Consider the following 16,156-nt stretch of genomic DNA (forward strand, 5'->3'; position numbering starts at 1 on the left):
ACTGTTACCACTAAAGGCACGACCTGCAGAGCATTTGGAAGAGTTTTTATCAAGAGAAGTTCTCACTGTTCCCATCTCCAAAGCTCAGTTACAGCTCGAAGGAGCCAAGGCAGAAATCCAAGGAACATTTATTGTGTGGGTGCAGCACCAGCCCCATCCCCTCTCAGCTGAGCCCTGCACACACCTGGGGCACCTCTCACACCTCAAACACTCCACCACAGCCACTCCAGGGTGAGACAAGACCAAACAGGGATACAAAAAGCACAGAAGTGTTCCCTCTGCCTTTGGCCCCAATTTTTGATGGCCACAAGTCCCCAAAGGCCAGCCCAGCTGCAGGGAACAGCTGGCTGTGCTGAAGGCAGCTCTCCTTGCTGCCCTGTCACAGGCAGTGTAAACAGAGTGTGGGATGCACAAATCCCTGCTGGAACATGCAGAGGGCAGGGAATGTTTCCCAGCTGGGTTCTGAGCACTGCAACAAAGGCTGGAGGCTGGGCAGAGCCCCAGCCAGGAGCAGAAGGATGCAGGCAGTGGAGCCAGCGGTGCTGGGGGGACAGGGGGGGACCTGGCTGCTCCTGTGGGGCTGGAATGTGGCTCTGCAGGGATTCCAGCACTGCAGCCATGCCCCAGGCCAGGCCAGGCTCAGGAGGGATGCCCAGGGCTCTGAGGGGATGCCCAGGGCTCAGGAGGGGATGCCCAGGGCTCTGAGGGATGCCCAGGGCTCTGAGGGGATGCCCAGGCTCTGGAAGGATGCCCAGGCTCAGGAGGGCTCAGGAAGGGTGCCCAGGCTCAGGAGGAATGCCCAGGGCTCAGGAAGGATGCCCAGGGCTCAGGAAGGATGCCCAGAGCTCTGAGGGATGCCCAGGGCTCAGGAAGGGTGCCCAGGCTCAGGAGGGGATGCGGCTCCTCAGGTATTCCAGCACTGCAGCCGTGCCCTTGGCCAGGCCAGGCTCAGGAGGGCTCAGAGGGGATGCCCAGGGCTCAGGAGGGCTCAGGAAGGATGCCCAGGGCTCTGAGGGGTGCCCAGGCTCAGGAGGGGATGCGGCTCCTCAGGTATTCCAGCACTGCAGCCGTGCCCTTGGCCAGGCCAGGCTCAGGAGGGCTCAGAGGGGATGCCCAGGCTCAGGAGGGGATGCCCAGGCTCAGGAGGGGATGCCCAGGCTCAGGAGGGGATGCCCAGGCTCAGGAAGGGATGCGGCTCCTCAGGTATTCCAGCACTGCAGCCGTGCCCTTGGCCAGGCCAGGCTCAGGAGGGGATGCCCAGGCTCAGGAGGGCTCAGGAAGGATGCCCAGGGCTCTGAGGGGTGCCCAGGGCTCTGAGGGGTGCCCAGGCTCAGGAGGGGATGCGGCTCCTCAGGTATTCCAGCACTGCAGCCGTGCCCTTGGCCAGCACGGCGGCGCGGGGCGTGCGGAACGGGTTCCCCTCCAGCAGCAGGCTCCTGCAAACAGGGATTAGTTACTGGGATCAAAACTCCTTGCACCCACACACTCACCCACTGCACACAGATTTCTGAGGCCTCTGAAATTCCTCTTCTGTCCTGCTAAAGGAGTTTGGGATTTTGCTTCCCTGGTTCTCAGCAGCTGAATTTTAGTTAGTGCTGAGGAATCAGTGGGGGTGCAGCACACAGCCCACCCCTTCAGCAGGAGCAAGAAGAGAACTTCTGCAATACAGAAGCAGAATTGCAGAGTGGCTCAGGCTGGTCCAGCCTCCCTGGGAGCACCCCCAGGGCTCCACCACGAGCTTCACACAGCCCACAGACCCTCAACACCAGCTCTGACTGATGAAACAACTCCCACAGCTCCCTGCAATGCTGAGAAATTAGGGAAGAGATTATGGAAAAAACTGCTGCTCCACAGAGAGAAAAACCCAAAAGGGAGAAAAACCATGGGTGCTTTTTCCTCTGGCTAACACTCCCTGGAGAACTGAGACAGACAGTGTGTTCCCAACACATCAAACCCCCACCTGAGGCTCTCACAGTTGCCCAGCTCTGGGGGCACCTGCAGGAGGTCGTTGTTCTGCAGGTCCAGAGTTCCCAGCTTGTCCAAACCCTTCAGCTGCACAGGGTCGATGGATCCCACCTGGTTGTTGCTGAGCAGGATGGTCTCCAGGGCTGGGAGCTGATACAGGACACTGGGGAACACCTTAAACCTTCAGGAGGAGAAAGGAGGGACAGTCAGGAACAGGGAATTCCAAAGAGGAGCATTCATGGGGGCTCCCAGCTCCTTCAAGTGGCTCCTTGCTCTCACATCACAGGAAAATTGTGTCAAATTCAGCCCAGCTCTTTTTATTGTTGTATTAAAAAAAAAACCAGAAGAGTTGCTCACCTATTAAAAGCAAGATTTATTGTGTGCAGCCTTTTCAGTGCCTCCATCTCCTCAGGCAAGGCTGTCAGAAGGTTGTTTCTGTTAGCACAGAGAGACAAACAACAAGAACCAAACTTACTCAGGGCTTTGGTTGGGAATTCCCAGATCAATTCAAAGTCTGAGGCCACTTCACTGCCTCATGACAAGGACAGGAATGTGCCAGGGATCCCCATTTCTGCCAGGACACTCAAGGATTCCCAAGCCCCCACCAGCTGCACAAAGCTGCCTGGAAATTGAGCTCCTTGTTTCCAGAGAAAACCAAAGTGCCCAGACCCTGGAGCCAAAAGTGAATCACTCAGGTCACTCTAAAGCTCCCCAAAATCAATGAGTTGAGTTCATCCTGATCTAAACAATGCCAGGAGCATTTCTGGGGAATCACAGGAGGCACAGTGACAACAAGGAACCATCTCTTGCCTCTCTTTCTGGCAGTGCAAAATCTGCACCTCCCCTGTGCTAATTCCCAGCATTTTTTGGTGTGGTTTCCTTCTGGGGGGTGTTTTGAAATAGCAACATCTCAAACCCTTCTCTGACTGAAGAAGGATCCCTCCTCCACAAGGCTCAGAACTGATCCATTTCTTTTTGTGTCTTCTTTAAGCAAGGCCCAAATTTAGGCCCTGTCCTATTCCAGCTCTGCCACGGAGGGATTTTGGGAGTGAGGGATGATTTCAGTGCTGCCATCCCACTGGAACAGATGGCTGCTTTTAGGGAGGCAAGGCAAGGAAATGCAAAAACCACCACCAACCTGAGATCCAGATGGGTCAGCTTTTGGAGCAGGCACAGCCCTGAGGAAATGGAGGAGATTTTGTTGAAGCCCAGGCTGACATCACAAACTGAGTCCTTCAGCTCCACGAGCCTGAAGCACAAAAGGAAGATGCTCTCACCATGGTTGATTTGTAAATTATCCAAAACCTGGTTTATTCCACAAATCAAGGACATGTTGTGTTTTTTCTGCAGGGGTTTTGGGGAGATTACGGGGTGTCACCTGGGAGAGCTGCTGCTCCTCCAGCCTCACACTTCCCAGGAAAAATCCCTGGGAAAATCCCTGGAAAATTCTGGGAGAATCCCTGGGAAAATCTATGGAAAATCCCTGGAATAATCCTGGGAAAATCCATGGAAAAATCCTCAGAAAACCCCTGGAATAATCTCTGGGAAAATCCCTGGAAAATCCTTGGAATAATCCTGGGAAAATCCCCGGAACAGTCCTGGAATAATCCCTGGGAAAATCTATGGAAAATCCTTGGAAAATCTATGGAAAATCCTTAGAATAATCCTGGGAAAATCCCTGGGAAAATCCTGGGATAAATCTATGGAATATTCCGGGGAAAATTCCACAAAAAATCCCTGGAAAATCCCGGGAAAATCCTTGGAAAAAATCTATGGAAAATCCCTGGAAAAATCCCAGGGAAAATCCCTGGAAAAATCCTGGGGAAATCCCTGGAAAATCCGGGGAAAATTGTGTGAAAATCCCAGGAATAATCCCTGGGAAAATCAGTGGGGTAAGGCAAAGCTCAGATCAGTTATCCACAGTGATCAGACTGCATTTCCTCTCACAAATATTGCTACCAAAGCAAATGCACTCAGGAGCTTTTTCAGGGACCACAGCACAGGTGACATCACTGCCACCTCCTGCCCTGGAGATGTTTCACCACAGACTTACCCACCTTCTTCTGCAGCCAAAAAACCTGACAAAAAATCCCATTTTTTCCCCCATCTTTTGTTTCTGCTCTCCTGTAGTGCTGTTACAAACTCTGGGAGTATCTGTGCTGACTTGTGGAAGGTTATTTGTTGTGCTGACTTGTGGAAGGTTATTTGCTGTGCTGACTTGTGGAAGGTTATTTGTTGTGCTGACTTGTGGAAGGTTATTTGCTGTGCTGACTTGTGGAAGGTAATTTGTTGTGCTGACTTGCTTTGGTGAAAAGCTTTTAACAGCTCCAGAAGTTCCCTGCTGAAGCCCTCAAACAGAATCTCTAAACCAAAAGGCAATTAAATGAGAAACACTCGTGTCTGCACTGAGCTCTGAGCAGCTGCACCCTCCCCCAGAGCCGTCCCAGGGAATCCAGCAGCCTCTCACAGTGACAAAGCAGGGGATGCACAAGCAGCATTTCCCAAATCTGAGTCTCTAGAAACCTTTCTGTCCCTCTGGGATTGCACCTCTCCGAGCTGTGTGTGCCACACTGTCTGTTCAGCACAGCTGGGAATAAACTCAGCTGTCAGAACCCAGTGTGGGTGATGTTGTGGGGCTCCCAGAGACACAGGAACCTTCCTCCTGCCACACAGGGATTGCTTGTTCCCAGCAGTGCCAGGGAAAGCTTTTCCCTGCCTGGGGCTGGTGCCTCTCCCACTGGGATTTGTGTCACAGACAGCTCAGGGATGCTGAAAACAAAGGCTGAAAACAAATCCCAGCTGGGAATTCCCTCCCAGCAGTGCCAGATCCCAGTTGGAATTGCCCTCCCATCCCAGCTGGAATTTCCTCCCATCCCAGTTGGATTTCCCTCCTAGCAGTACCAAATCCCAGCTGGAATTCCCTCCCATCCCAGTTGGGAATTCCCTCCCATTCCAGTTGGAATTCCCTCCTAGCAGTACCAAATCCCAGTTGGAATCCCCTCCCATCCCAGCAGGAATTCCCCCCCATCTCAGCAGGAATTCCCTCCTAGCAGTTCCAAATCCCAGTTGGAATTGCCCTCCCATCCCAGCTGGGACTTGCCTCCCATCCCAGTTGGAATTGCCCTCTCATCCCAGCAGGAATTGCCCTCCCAGCAGCACCAAATCCCAGTTGGAATCCCCTCCCATCCCACTTGGGAATTCCCTCCCATCCCAGCTGTAACTCCTTCCCATCCCAGCAGGAATCCCCTCCCATCCCAGCAGGAATTCCCTCCTAGCAGTACCAAATCCCAGTTGGGAATTCCCTCCCATCCCAGTTGGGAATTCCCTCTCATCCCAGCAGAAATTTCCTCCCATCCCAGCTGTAATCCCCTCCCATCCCAGCAGGAATCCCCTCCCATCCCAGCAGGAATTCCCCCCCATCCCAGCTGTAATTCCCCCCCATCCCAGCAGAATCCCCTCCCTGCAGCACCTCGGGGGGATCTCCCTGAGCTGGTTCTTGCTGAAGTTCACGGTGGCCACGGGGTTGGAGCCCACGGCATCGAACACGGCCTCGGGGATCTCTGCAGCCTGCTTGTCACTGGGACAGAGTGACACCAATTAACGGCTAATTAACAAAGCATTTCCACCTTCTTTCGGAGAGATAACGAGCAGAACACAGCTAACAGCTGCACAAAGCTCCCATGCCCACACTGTCACTAAATTGGATTTTTTTTCCCCTTTCCCAGCCCTTCCAGGTTCGTTTAAGGAATAACTGAGCAGACAGGGATTTAGTGAAAATCATCAAGAGTTTCAAAGGTACCAAAAGCGCTTCAGTGAGCTACTGCAGAATATCTGATAATAGAAAAAAAAATAATTCAAACCCCACAATGTAAACCTGCCCATCCCAGGAATTAAAGGGGGAAATGCCCACGTGCAGCAGGGTTTGGTGGAAAATGAAAAACCCACAAGCATAAAATAGGATAAAATAAGATAAAATAAAATAAAATAGGATAAAATAAAGTAAAATAAAATAAAATAGGATAAAATAGGATAAAATAAAATAAAATAAAATAAAATAAAATAAAATAAAATAAAATAAAATAAAATAAAATAAAATAAAACAACCCCAGGAATGGATAAAAGTCCCAAATACCTGTACTCCAATAATTTCAGGGTGGTTATGGCGTGGATGTTGACCTTGGACTGGCTGGGGAGAGTCATGGCTGTCACAGGAGGTTCCTCATTGGGGCCAGGGGCTTCATCTGGGGACACCAGAGGGGTGCAGGGACACAGCTGAGCTGCTCTGGGGGGACCCTGAGGTGCCACCACCCCCCTCCAGTCCTGCTCTGCCTCAACTCAAAACCATCAGATTATTGCAGATTATTTCAGACTATTTCAGATTATTTCACTCATTTCCTGATAAAGCTTTTTCACCATCTTGGATTTGGGTTTTTCAGGGTGAAGGAGGGAGAAGGGTTGACCTGGGCTTTGTGAAGCAGGGGAGGGAGCACTGAGATGTGCTGGTGGCAGCTGCAACTACAAAAAAAAAGGAATTCTGACTGGAAATTATGACCTAGAGCAGCTTTATCCACACCAGCACATCTGACCACAATTCCAGTTAAAGCATTAATATTTACAAACCCTCCTCTATGAAGTCCCTTCTGATTTCTCCCCAAAAGCTGCTGCACACCTGGAATGGGAATTCCCATCCAGCTCAGCAGGGTGAGTCTGGTTTTGTAAATAAGCTCAATTCAGAATGTTTATTATTCAGTATTAGCTATTTAGGATTAGAACAAGAAACAGAAACACCACAGCAAACTGTTGAGTAAAGGAAATTATTACTGCAGGATAACTGGGGGACCTGCATTTAAACACCCATCCTGTCTATATTCCAATTTCCTTTAATTTCTTAGAATATTCTCCTTAAAATGAAGTGGAAGGAAGCAACATACCTTGGATTTTGCTTCTCAGATATTTCAGCAGCTCTTGGGTGCCTTTCTTTAAAAAAAAAGAAACAAAGCCTAAGTCACTGAGCAGTGTTTGTGCAGCTGGGGGGACAATGCCAATCCTGACTAAAAATCCCACTGAAAATCCCACAGCAGCTTGGGAACTTATTCAGTAATTCATCATTTTATTTATTTTATTATTTATTTTATTTTTCTGATCCTCAATCACAGCCTCAGGCTCCACTTTTGCAGCTCCTTATGTGAAGATTTTTTGCAAGTAAAGAAGCTCCAATGAGCTTAACTTTGCTTTTAAAAAGCTCCAGCCCAATTTGCTGCAGAAACACATTCACAGCTTGTCACTGAAGCTCACTGCTCACTGTTCTGCTTCTTTTTTTATGGCCCAAACCATAAACTCTGGGAAAATCCTGGCAGTTTGCAGGGTTTTTAACAGCTCCAAAAATTCCCCTCAGCCCTTTCACAGCAACTTGCAGGGGTCACTCACAGCTGCCACCTGCACAAACCTGGGAGCAGTGAAGCCAAATCTCCTCTGCACTCTTTGTTTTGGGGGAAAGGCGGGTTTGGGGTGGGGGTTTGCAGCTTTGGGGTGGGATTTTGCAGGTTTGAGAGATGATTCTGCAGGTTTGGGGTGGGGGTTTGCAGGTTTGGGGGATGGTTTTACAGGTTTGGGGCGGGATTCTGCAGGTTTGAGAGATGATTTTGCAGGTTTGGGGTGGGATTTTGGAGGTTTGGTGATGATTTAGCAGGTTTGGGGTGGGGTTTTGCAGGTTTGGGGTACCATTTTGCAGGTTTGGGGTGGGATTTTGCAGGTTTGGGGGATGACTTTGCAGGTTGGAGAGATGATTTAGCAGGTTTGAGGGATGATTTTGCAGGTTTGGGAGATGATTTTGCAGGTTTGAGGGATGGTTTTACAGGTTTGGGGGATGATTTTACAGGTTTGGGGTAGGATTTGGCAGGTTTGGGGTGGGATTTGGCAGGTTTGGGGTGGGATTTGGCAGGTTTGGGGTGGGATTTTGCAGGTTTGGGCGTGGTTTTGCAGGTCTGGGGTACCATTTTGCAGGTTTGAGGGATGATTTTGCAGGTTTGGGGTACCATTTTGCAGGTTTGGGGGGTGATTCTGCAGGTTTGAGGGATGATTTTTCAGGTTTGGGGGTGGTTTTGCAGGTTTGGGGGGTGATTTTGCAGGTTTGTGGTACCATTTTAGAGGTTTGGAGTGTGATTTGGTAGGTTTGGGAGATGATTTTGCAGGTTTGGGGTGTGATTTTGCAGGTTTGGGGTCCCATTTTGCACGTTTCAGAACCAAGGACTGACCCAAAGTGCTGGATGTCAATGAACATTTCTCATTCCAGCTGACACAACCTGAGAGACTGGATGAAGACAGAGGGAAAAAGGGAATGGGGATGCTGGAAAGGAAGGAATTGTCCCAAGAAAACAGGCAGGGAGAGGGCTGGGCTGAGCATGGCAAGGGAAGCCAAGCTGGGAAGGGGGAAGGTGAAGGTCAAACTGAAACGTCAGTAACAGATGTGGGGAGGAAAGCAGAGAGCAAGGCAAAGATCCAGAGCCCAGTAATGGCACAGAAGTTAATAAAAACAGACCAGGATTTACCAGAAAATCAACTGGAAATTCATCAAGAACCAGGAAAGAGGTTGGGACTGGAATGAGAGGCCTGGGGAAGAGAAGGTGAGCTGGGCAGGGCTGGAGGAGAGAGGAAAAGAATCTGCTGCTCCTCTCCACTCAGCCCAGCCCTTTATCTCAATATCCACCTGCTCCAAGCAGTGCCTGGGGAGCCCTAAAGCTCCTCCACCAATTGCTCCTCTAAATCAAGTGGAAAAAATCCAGCCAGGCAGAGAAAATTGCAGGCACATGAATTTACAGTGCTGGTGATGGATCCAGGCAGCACAAACAGAGCATGGCCTGCTGGGCTCCTGTGCCTGCCCTCTGCTCCAGCTGGAAATGCAGCCCAGGAGTGACAATTGCAGCTGAAGCAGCAAACCCTCAGCAATCCAGGAGGAGCAGAACTCCTGCAGCCCTGACTCAGGCTCTTCCCAGGAGCACTCTGGACAAAGGGCTCATTAACTCAGGGCACACTCTGCTCCCTCAGCCAGGCACAGAGGGGTTCCCTCTCCTGACAGATGTTACACATTGCATTCCAACACACTCCTGTCAGTCCTGCTTATTTTTGGAGCATCCCAGCACGCTGGGAACATTGATTTTACAACCCTGGCAAAGGCACAGAGAGTAGGAGAGGGGCCTGCCAAGGAAAAAACACCAGGAATTGTGCAGCAGGAGTGGTGCCCAGGCTCCAGCCCCCCTGCTGCCCTAAGGACTCCTCCTGGGAACCACTCACACCCTCCCTCTGCTGCCTCCCTACAGGACAACTGAATCCTAGATCCTTAATTAAGACAAGACCTTAAATCCCATCTCATTCCACCCCTGCCATGGCAGGGACACCTCCCACTGTCCCAGGGATCCCAACCCCAATTTCCAGCCTGGCCTGGGATCCAGGGGCAGCCCCAGCTGCTCTGGGCACCCTGTGCCACCTCCCAGGGGACAATTCCTGCCCAAGATCCCATCCAGCCCTGCCCTCTGGCAGTGGGAGCCATTCCCTGTGTCCTGTCCCTCCATCCCTTGGGAATTGTCTCTCTCCATCTTCCCTGCAGCTCCTTCAGGCCCTGCAAGGCCACACCCCAAACTTCTCCTCTCCAGGTGAACATTCCCAGCTCTCCCAGCAGAGCTGCTCCATCCTCTGCTCATCCAGGTGCCTCCTCTGGCCCCTCTGCAGCAGCTCCAGCTCCCTCCTGTGCAGATGTTCACACACACCCCCCCAAGCCCCAGGGCTCACTTGCAGCAGGTCTCTCCGAATGGTTCTCAAAGGATTTCCCTCCAGTGCCAGGAACTTCAGCTGAGGGAGGTTCCCCAGGGTGTAAGGCAACCTGCAGAGGGGAAACAACATCCCACAGCAGCTCCAAACAACTGCTACAGAATGTGCAATGCCTGCTCAGAGAGGATCCTGAAGCTCAGGTTCAAGGGAAAAGATTCCCAAATTAACTGAAGTTGGAAAAGCTCCCCCAGACCATCCAGTCCAAGCTGTGCTTGATCCTCACCTTGTCTCAGGGCCACCTCCAGGGATTCCTGGGACACTCCAGGGATGGGATCCAACCCTCCCTGGGCACTTCCAATCCCTGATCCCCCTTTCCATGGGGAAATTCCTGCTGTGCCCACCCTGAGCCTGCCCTGCCCACCCTGAGCTGCTCCCTCTGCTCCTGTCCCTGTCCCCAGATCCCAAATCCCCCCGGTGTCCCCTCCTGGCAGGGACTTGTGCAGAGCCACAAGGGCCCCCCTGAGCCTCCTTTTCTCCAGGCTGAGCCTTCCCAGCTCCCTCAGGGATTCTCCAGCCCCTTCCCAGCTCCCTCAGGGATTCTCCAGCCCCTTCGCAGCTCCCTCAGGGATTCTCCAGCCCCTTCCCAGCTCCCTCAGGGATTCTCCAGCCCCTTCCCAGCTCCCTCAGGGATTCTCCAGCCCCTTCCCAGCTCCCTCAGGGATTCTCCAGCCCCTTCAGTTGCTCCTCACAGAACACAGAACATTTCACAAGCCCCACTTTGATCACAGCAATCCCAGAACACACAGAGGGCTCCTCCCTTCCATGACTGAGTCCCTCCCTTCCCCCAGGAGGAGGGGAAGGAGCTGCCACCCCCAGCCCAGCCCAGGTGCCACTATTACCTACTGATGTCATTGTTGGCCAGGTCGAGTCTCTCCAGCTTCTGCAGCAGGGTGATCTCCTCGGGCACTGCCTTGATCTTGTTGTCCCTGAGCTCCAGCACACACAGGGAGCTCAGCTGCTTCAGATTCTCTGCATTCAGCATTTCAATCTGATTCTCCCCAGCGTGTAATTCCTAAGGGAACAAAGAGCACCACAACTGTGGAGAAATTACTTTGTGACTTATCTCCTAAATCATGACATCAGCAGCCATCAGTGTGATGATGTGGAGAATTATGGACTTCTTAAATTCCCTTCCATCTGCTTACAAAATATAACCTGATTATGTTAAAAGGAAAAACAGTGTGTTTGCTCTGTAGTTATGAAGAAAAAATGGTAATATACAAAGTGAATTTTTTCCAGAAAATGTTTCCAGAGATAAAAAATAACATTATTAGATCCAGCTTTCAGTCATTCCTCTCCTAAACACTTTTTATTTTCCAAATGTGCAAACTCATCTTTCAGAAGGTTGAATAATGAGGGCAGTAAGAGAAGTTGCACGTGGGGATGCATTAAGCAGAGTTCTAAACACAGAGCTGTCTGGTTTTGATCACAGCACCTCACAGAAGCTTGTGTTTAAAGCAGCTGCCATCATTTCAAAGCTGACAGCAAACACATTTCCATCCCAAGCTCACCTTCAGTAGCTTGCAGGAGGGGAACTCGGGCAAGGAGCGCAGTTTGTTCTTCCTCAGGTACAGCTGCTCCAGGGATGCCATGCTTGCTAATTTAGGAGGCACCGTTTCCAGGTAATTTTTGGTACAATCCAGTTGCCTCAAGCCTGTGGAAATCAATGTCCAGTGATAAACAGAAAGAGGAGAAGATAAAAATTCCTTTCTACAGCAGCATAATCACCCTGGGGTTTAATTTAAAACAAACACAACAACATTTTGCCAAACAGATTCCAGAAATTACAACTCTGATTTTCCTGAGGAAACAGTAACTCTTTAAAGATCTATTTTAAAACCCTGCTAAACATCAGCCCAGCAGTGGCTGTCTGGCATTTAATAACCCGAGGAAAGTGAATTACTTCTCATGGCACTGAGGTCTGCAGGCAGCTCCCTGAGCTGGTTCCCGGCCAGGCTGAGCCTCACCACGTTCACCAGCAGAGCAAAGCTGCTGGGGATGGCTGTGAGCTGATTGTTGGACACATCCTGCAGGATAAAACAGAGACATGAGAGGGGTCAGAACCATCCCAGAGCGCTGCTGGTGCAAGTTTTGGTTACAATGTTTTTTTGTTGTTTTGTTTGTTTGTTTGGGTTTTTTTGCAGAGTATTTTAAAACATGGCAACTAATTATTACTTTTACTACTATTTATAGCTTATTGTAACTGTTAACATTACTATCTGTATGTTGTTATTTTTTTATAAGTATAAAATGTTATTATGTTACAGTTTAAGTTAGAAGTTGTTCTTTAGTTTCTTTGTAGTGGAAAGTTTTGAGATTTTTTTTTTTTACTTGTAACAAGGTATTTCTGTTTGCTTGTGAAAATTTTTTTGCTTGGTAAAAACATTCATTTGTTTGAGGTGGATTTATTTTTTGTTCTAAGTTACAAAAACTCTTTCTAACTCACATGCTAACATACACTTTGCCCTCTAGTTACCCAGCAAAACAGCTCAGCAATTCTTTTCTTCCATATCAAACCTTGCTATCATTTCTATTTCTTCTTCAACTTCTACACTCAAAGACCTTTCTGTTATATATCTGTAAAACCTTCCTGTCAAATCCTTGTCTTTTCCAACACAGCACAAACTAAAACCAAACCCCACCATGCACAAACTGCTGTCAGCACAGTGGAACATTCACCAAGCCCTGCCACCGAGGCTGGCAGAGGGAACCCCAGGGATTTGGAAGCAGCAGTGGGAAAAGAGGGAGAAATTCGTTCCCAAAGCAGGAGACAGGGCTGGATCGGTGCTTTACCAGCTCCTCCAAGCTCAGGAGCTGCCCCAGCCCCTCGGGCAGCTGGCTCAGCTGGTTGTGCTGCAGCAGGAGGCTCCTCAGCCGCGGCAGCTGCAGCAGCTCCTCGGGAAGGCTCCGCAGTTGGTTGTGGCTGGGGTGGAAATTTGGAACACAAAGGGAAAGGAAAAACACTCAGGAGTTGTTAGGAATGTAACTGCACATAGAATGTTTGTGTCACACAGCCTGCTGGTCAGGACACTGCCACCCCTTAGGAAAACTTGGGAATGGTTAATCATCTTTATTTATTTGTTCAATTTATTTGACTTTAATCCTACTCTGAATTTACAACATCCCAGGGTTTTTTGTGTGTGTACTTCACACACACAGTGGTGGCATAACCTCTCCTTGTGCACAAATTTACAAAATTACCCCAGTAAAGAGAAGATTCTGAACCTTCCAGCACAAACAAGATCTGCACAGTTATTTACAGTGTGCATTATTCATGACTGAAAATGTCTTATCCTCAGAACTGCCTGACTGAAGCAAATAAATGCAAATAAATATTTTGTGTATGATTATTCAGAACATCACTGTTTGCATTTTGCAAGCAATTGTGACTTTGAATATCAGTGGAAACAATTCCAATAAACCCAGTTCTGATCCAAAACTGGCAATATATAATAATACTCTACAGTGAGTAATCTGGAATTAATTTTTTGACAGAAGGGTTGATATCCTGCCATCTCTCACTCACACCTGGAAGTCACTGCAGCATTTCTCACGTTTGTTCTGTAACGTGGCCTTACCTGACATCGAGTTTCTGGAGGTTTTCAAGCTGCCCTAAAGCAGAAGGCAGTGATGTCAGCTGATTGTCATGCACCTGGGAAAGAGAAGTTTGAGAACTGAGCTCCTCATTTGTACCTCGGAGGGGTTTTTCCAGGAATTCCTCCCCACTGTGCCATCCATCCCTGCCCTCTGGCAGAGGGAAGCCATCCCCTGTGTGCTGGCACTGCAGGCACCAGGGAAACCAGAAAACAAAGATCCAGGACAAGCACCACGAGAGCACGGAGGGATCCCTGCACTCACATCCAGCACGGTGAGGGCAGGCAGCAGCTGCACGTCCTCCGAGAGGCTCTGCAGCTTGTTGGAGGCCAGGATCAGCTTGGTCAGGTCGGTCTGCTCCCACCAGCGATCGGCAGCTCCGAAGGACAGGTTCTGCTGCGCTTCCTCCGGAGTGTCCAGGTTGATCCTCCACACGTGCTCGGGCACTGCAGCACAAACACAGCCCAGCTCGACCCTGCAGGGGTTTGCTCCAAGCGTGCTGACAATGGGCATAAAATCATGGAGTGGGGTGGGGAGGGATGGTCTAGCTCCAACCCTTCTGTGTTAGGGGGTGACACGTATATACATAAATATATAGTAAATATATAGGGTGCATACAGGAATAGGCATGGGTGTGTGCATAGATAAAAGCATGCATATCGATATAGATAATACAGATATAGATATATAGATACATATATGCATACATACACACATAGAAATATAGTTATAGATATAGATATATTAGATATAGATACATATATGCATACATACACACACATATAGATACATATACATATATATGTATACACACACATGTATACATAGATATAGATATATAGATACATACATATACATACACACACAGAGATATATATATGTATATTTACATATATAGATATAGATGATATAGATATAGATATATAGATATAGATACATACATATACACACACACACAGAGATATATATATATGTATATTTACATATATAGATATAGATATAGATATATAGATATAGATACATACATATACACACACACATAAATATATATGTATATTTACATATATAGATGATATAGATATAGATATATATAGATACATACATACACACACACACACACAGACATATATATATATATATTTACATATATACAAAATACACACATCCCTGTAGCCCACTGTGCTCTAGAGACATTTTTGCAGCGGTAACAACAAGCACCCCACAGAAACACGCCAGAAACAGACAGGAGCGAGTCGATAGCGAGCGGATGGAGCTGCCCGGGCTGGGGCTCACGCACCGTGGGTGAGGCCGCGTCCCGCCAGGTTGAGCTGCCCGCTGCGCCGCGCCAGCCGCAGCAGCCCCTGCGGCACCGCCGGCTCCGGCTCCGCCGCCCGCCCGAACCGCGGCCCCGAACCGCCACCGCCACCGCCCGCCCGAGCCCGCCGAGCCGCCGCCATCCCCGGCACTGCCCGAGCCGGGATCGGTTCCGAGCCGGGATCGGTTCCAAGTCGGGGCCGGTTCCCAGCCGGGATCGGTTCCGAGGCGCGGCCCCGCTGGAGCCGGGAGCGGGGCTGGTGCCGCCTCACAGGCGGGGCTCGCGGGCGGGCCCGGCCCAGCCCCGGCGCCGCCATTTCCCGCCCCGCGCTGCCGAAATGGAGCCGCGCTGAGGGGCAGCGCTGAGCCCCGGCCTGTGCGAGGAACAGCAGTGAAAGGCGTTTTTATTTTCCATCAGTTTATTGTTTTTTCCTTCCTTCTCAGCCCAGTGCGCAGCCTGGTGGGGGGCTCGGGGGTCTTCAGTGTGATCAGAATCTCAGGGTGTTTGGGGTTGGGAGGACTTTACAGCGCATCTCGTTCCAACCCTGCCATGGCAGGGACACTTTCTGCTATCCCAGACAGCTCCCAGCCTGGCCTTGGGCACTTCCAGGGATCCAGGGGCAGCCACAGCTTCTCTGGGAATTTTATTCCAGGGCCTTACATCAATTCCTTCCCAATATCCCATCTAAACCAGCGCATGGAATCAGCACATCGCACCAGCGACAGGAAAACGATGAAAAATGATGTTGAATTTTAGCTCCTTTCGCTCTGAAACAGCACAGTTGTGTTTCAAACGCTCCCCTCTCTGAAAAGTGTTTCTACGAGCAGTTTCATTGGAATGAAAAGTAATTAGTGGAGGTTTAAATACATTTGTCAAGTGTGTGATTCAGGAAACTCACTTCAGGCACTTGCTCTTCACTGGGGATATTGGCCTCATTAGTTTTAGCAGTGTTCTTTAATTCCCCCTCTTCTTTTTTCCTCCTCTCTCAGTGGAGGCAGAAACACTCAGAAAATACTGGGTGTTTAAACTGATTATTTAAAAAAACACTGGTGCTTAAAAATGGGTTTTAAGGACTTCAGAGGGTGCTCTGTGCCTCAGGGCCCTGCTGAACAACACTGTCAGTTTTATCTCATTCCCTTTCAGTGCTGCTGGAAGTGAACTAAGTTCCACGTGGAACATTGCTGACAAATCCAAATTTGGAATTTTAATAAGGTTTTGGCAATTCAGATACGGCATCTGTGATATTTTGTAAGTGGAAATGTGATATCTGGTAATGCAGAACAGTGAGCACTTCCCACTTTATGAATCAGATACAGTAGAACTTCAGTTTGATTAATAAATGTGGCTTATTTTATTTACATTCAGGAGCATTTATGGGGAAAAGCATTAACAGAGCAACAAACTAATCGGGAAATAATGTGACTCATGCTATGTTAACAGCATTTTTTTTTCCCTCTA

General features: G+C 49.4%; 1 protein-coding gene across 1 annotated transcript; it reads right to left on the reverse strand.

Moving 5' to 3' along the window:
- Nucleotides 1–31: 31 nt before the first annotated feature.
- On the reverse strand, nt 32–14,840 carry LRRC40 (leucine rich repeat containing 40). Its single transcript, XM_033067556.1, has 16 exons — nt 14,681–14,840; nt 13,648–13,829; nt 13,368–13,441; nt 12,583–12,712; nt 11,693–11,816; nt 11,301–11,443; nt 10,629–10,801; nt 9,751–9,841; nt 6,897–6,942; nt 6,098–6,206; nt 5,435–5,542; nt 3,104–3,214; nt 2,323–2,400; nt 1,961–2,146; nt 1,282–1,436; nt 32–1,034 (listed from the first exon to the last, which is right to left on the reverse strand). Exons 1-15 carry the CDS (start codon nt 14,838–14,840, stop codon nt 1,331–1,333), a joined length of 1,821 nt encoding a protein of 606 aa, XP_032923447.1. The 3' UTR covers nt 32–1,034; nt 1,282–1,330.
- Nucleotides 14,841–16,156: the final 1,316 nt, after the last annotated feature.

Source organism: Catharus ustulatus, chromosome 9, assembly GCF_009819885.2.
Source record: "Catharus ustulatus isolate bCatUst1 chromosome 9, bCatUst1.pri.v2, whole genome shotgun sequence".
Classification (NCBI taxonomy): Eukaryota; Metazoa; Chordata; class Aves; order Passeriformes; family Turdidae; genus Catharus; species Catharus ustulatus.

Bases quoted from the DNA above. Each gene is read 5' to 3' on its own strand.
- LRRC40 (XM_033067556.1), bottom strand. From the start codon at position 14,840: ATGGCGGCGGCTCGGCGGGCTCGGGCGGGCGGTGGCGGTGGCGGTTCG. The intron at 13,830-14,680 runs GTGCGTGAGCCC...TTTGTGCTGCAG, and splicing joins GGGACGCGGCCTCACCCACG to TGCCCGAGCACGTGTGGAGG. The intron at 11,817-12,582 runs GTAAAGCACCGA...TTTATCCTGCAG, and splicing joins TCCTGAGCTTGGAGGAGCTG to GATGTGTCCAACAATCAGCT.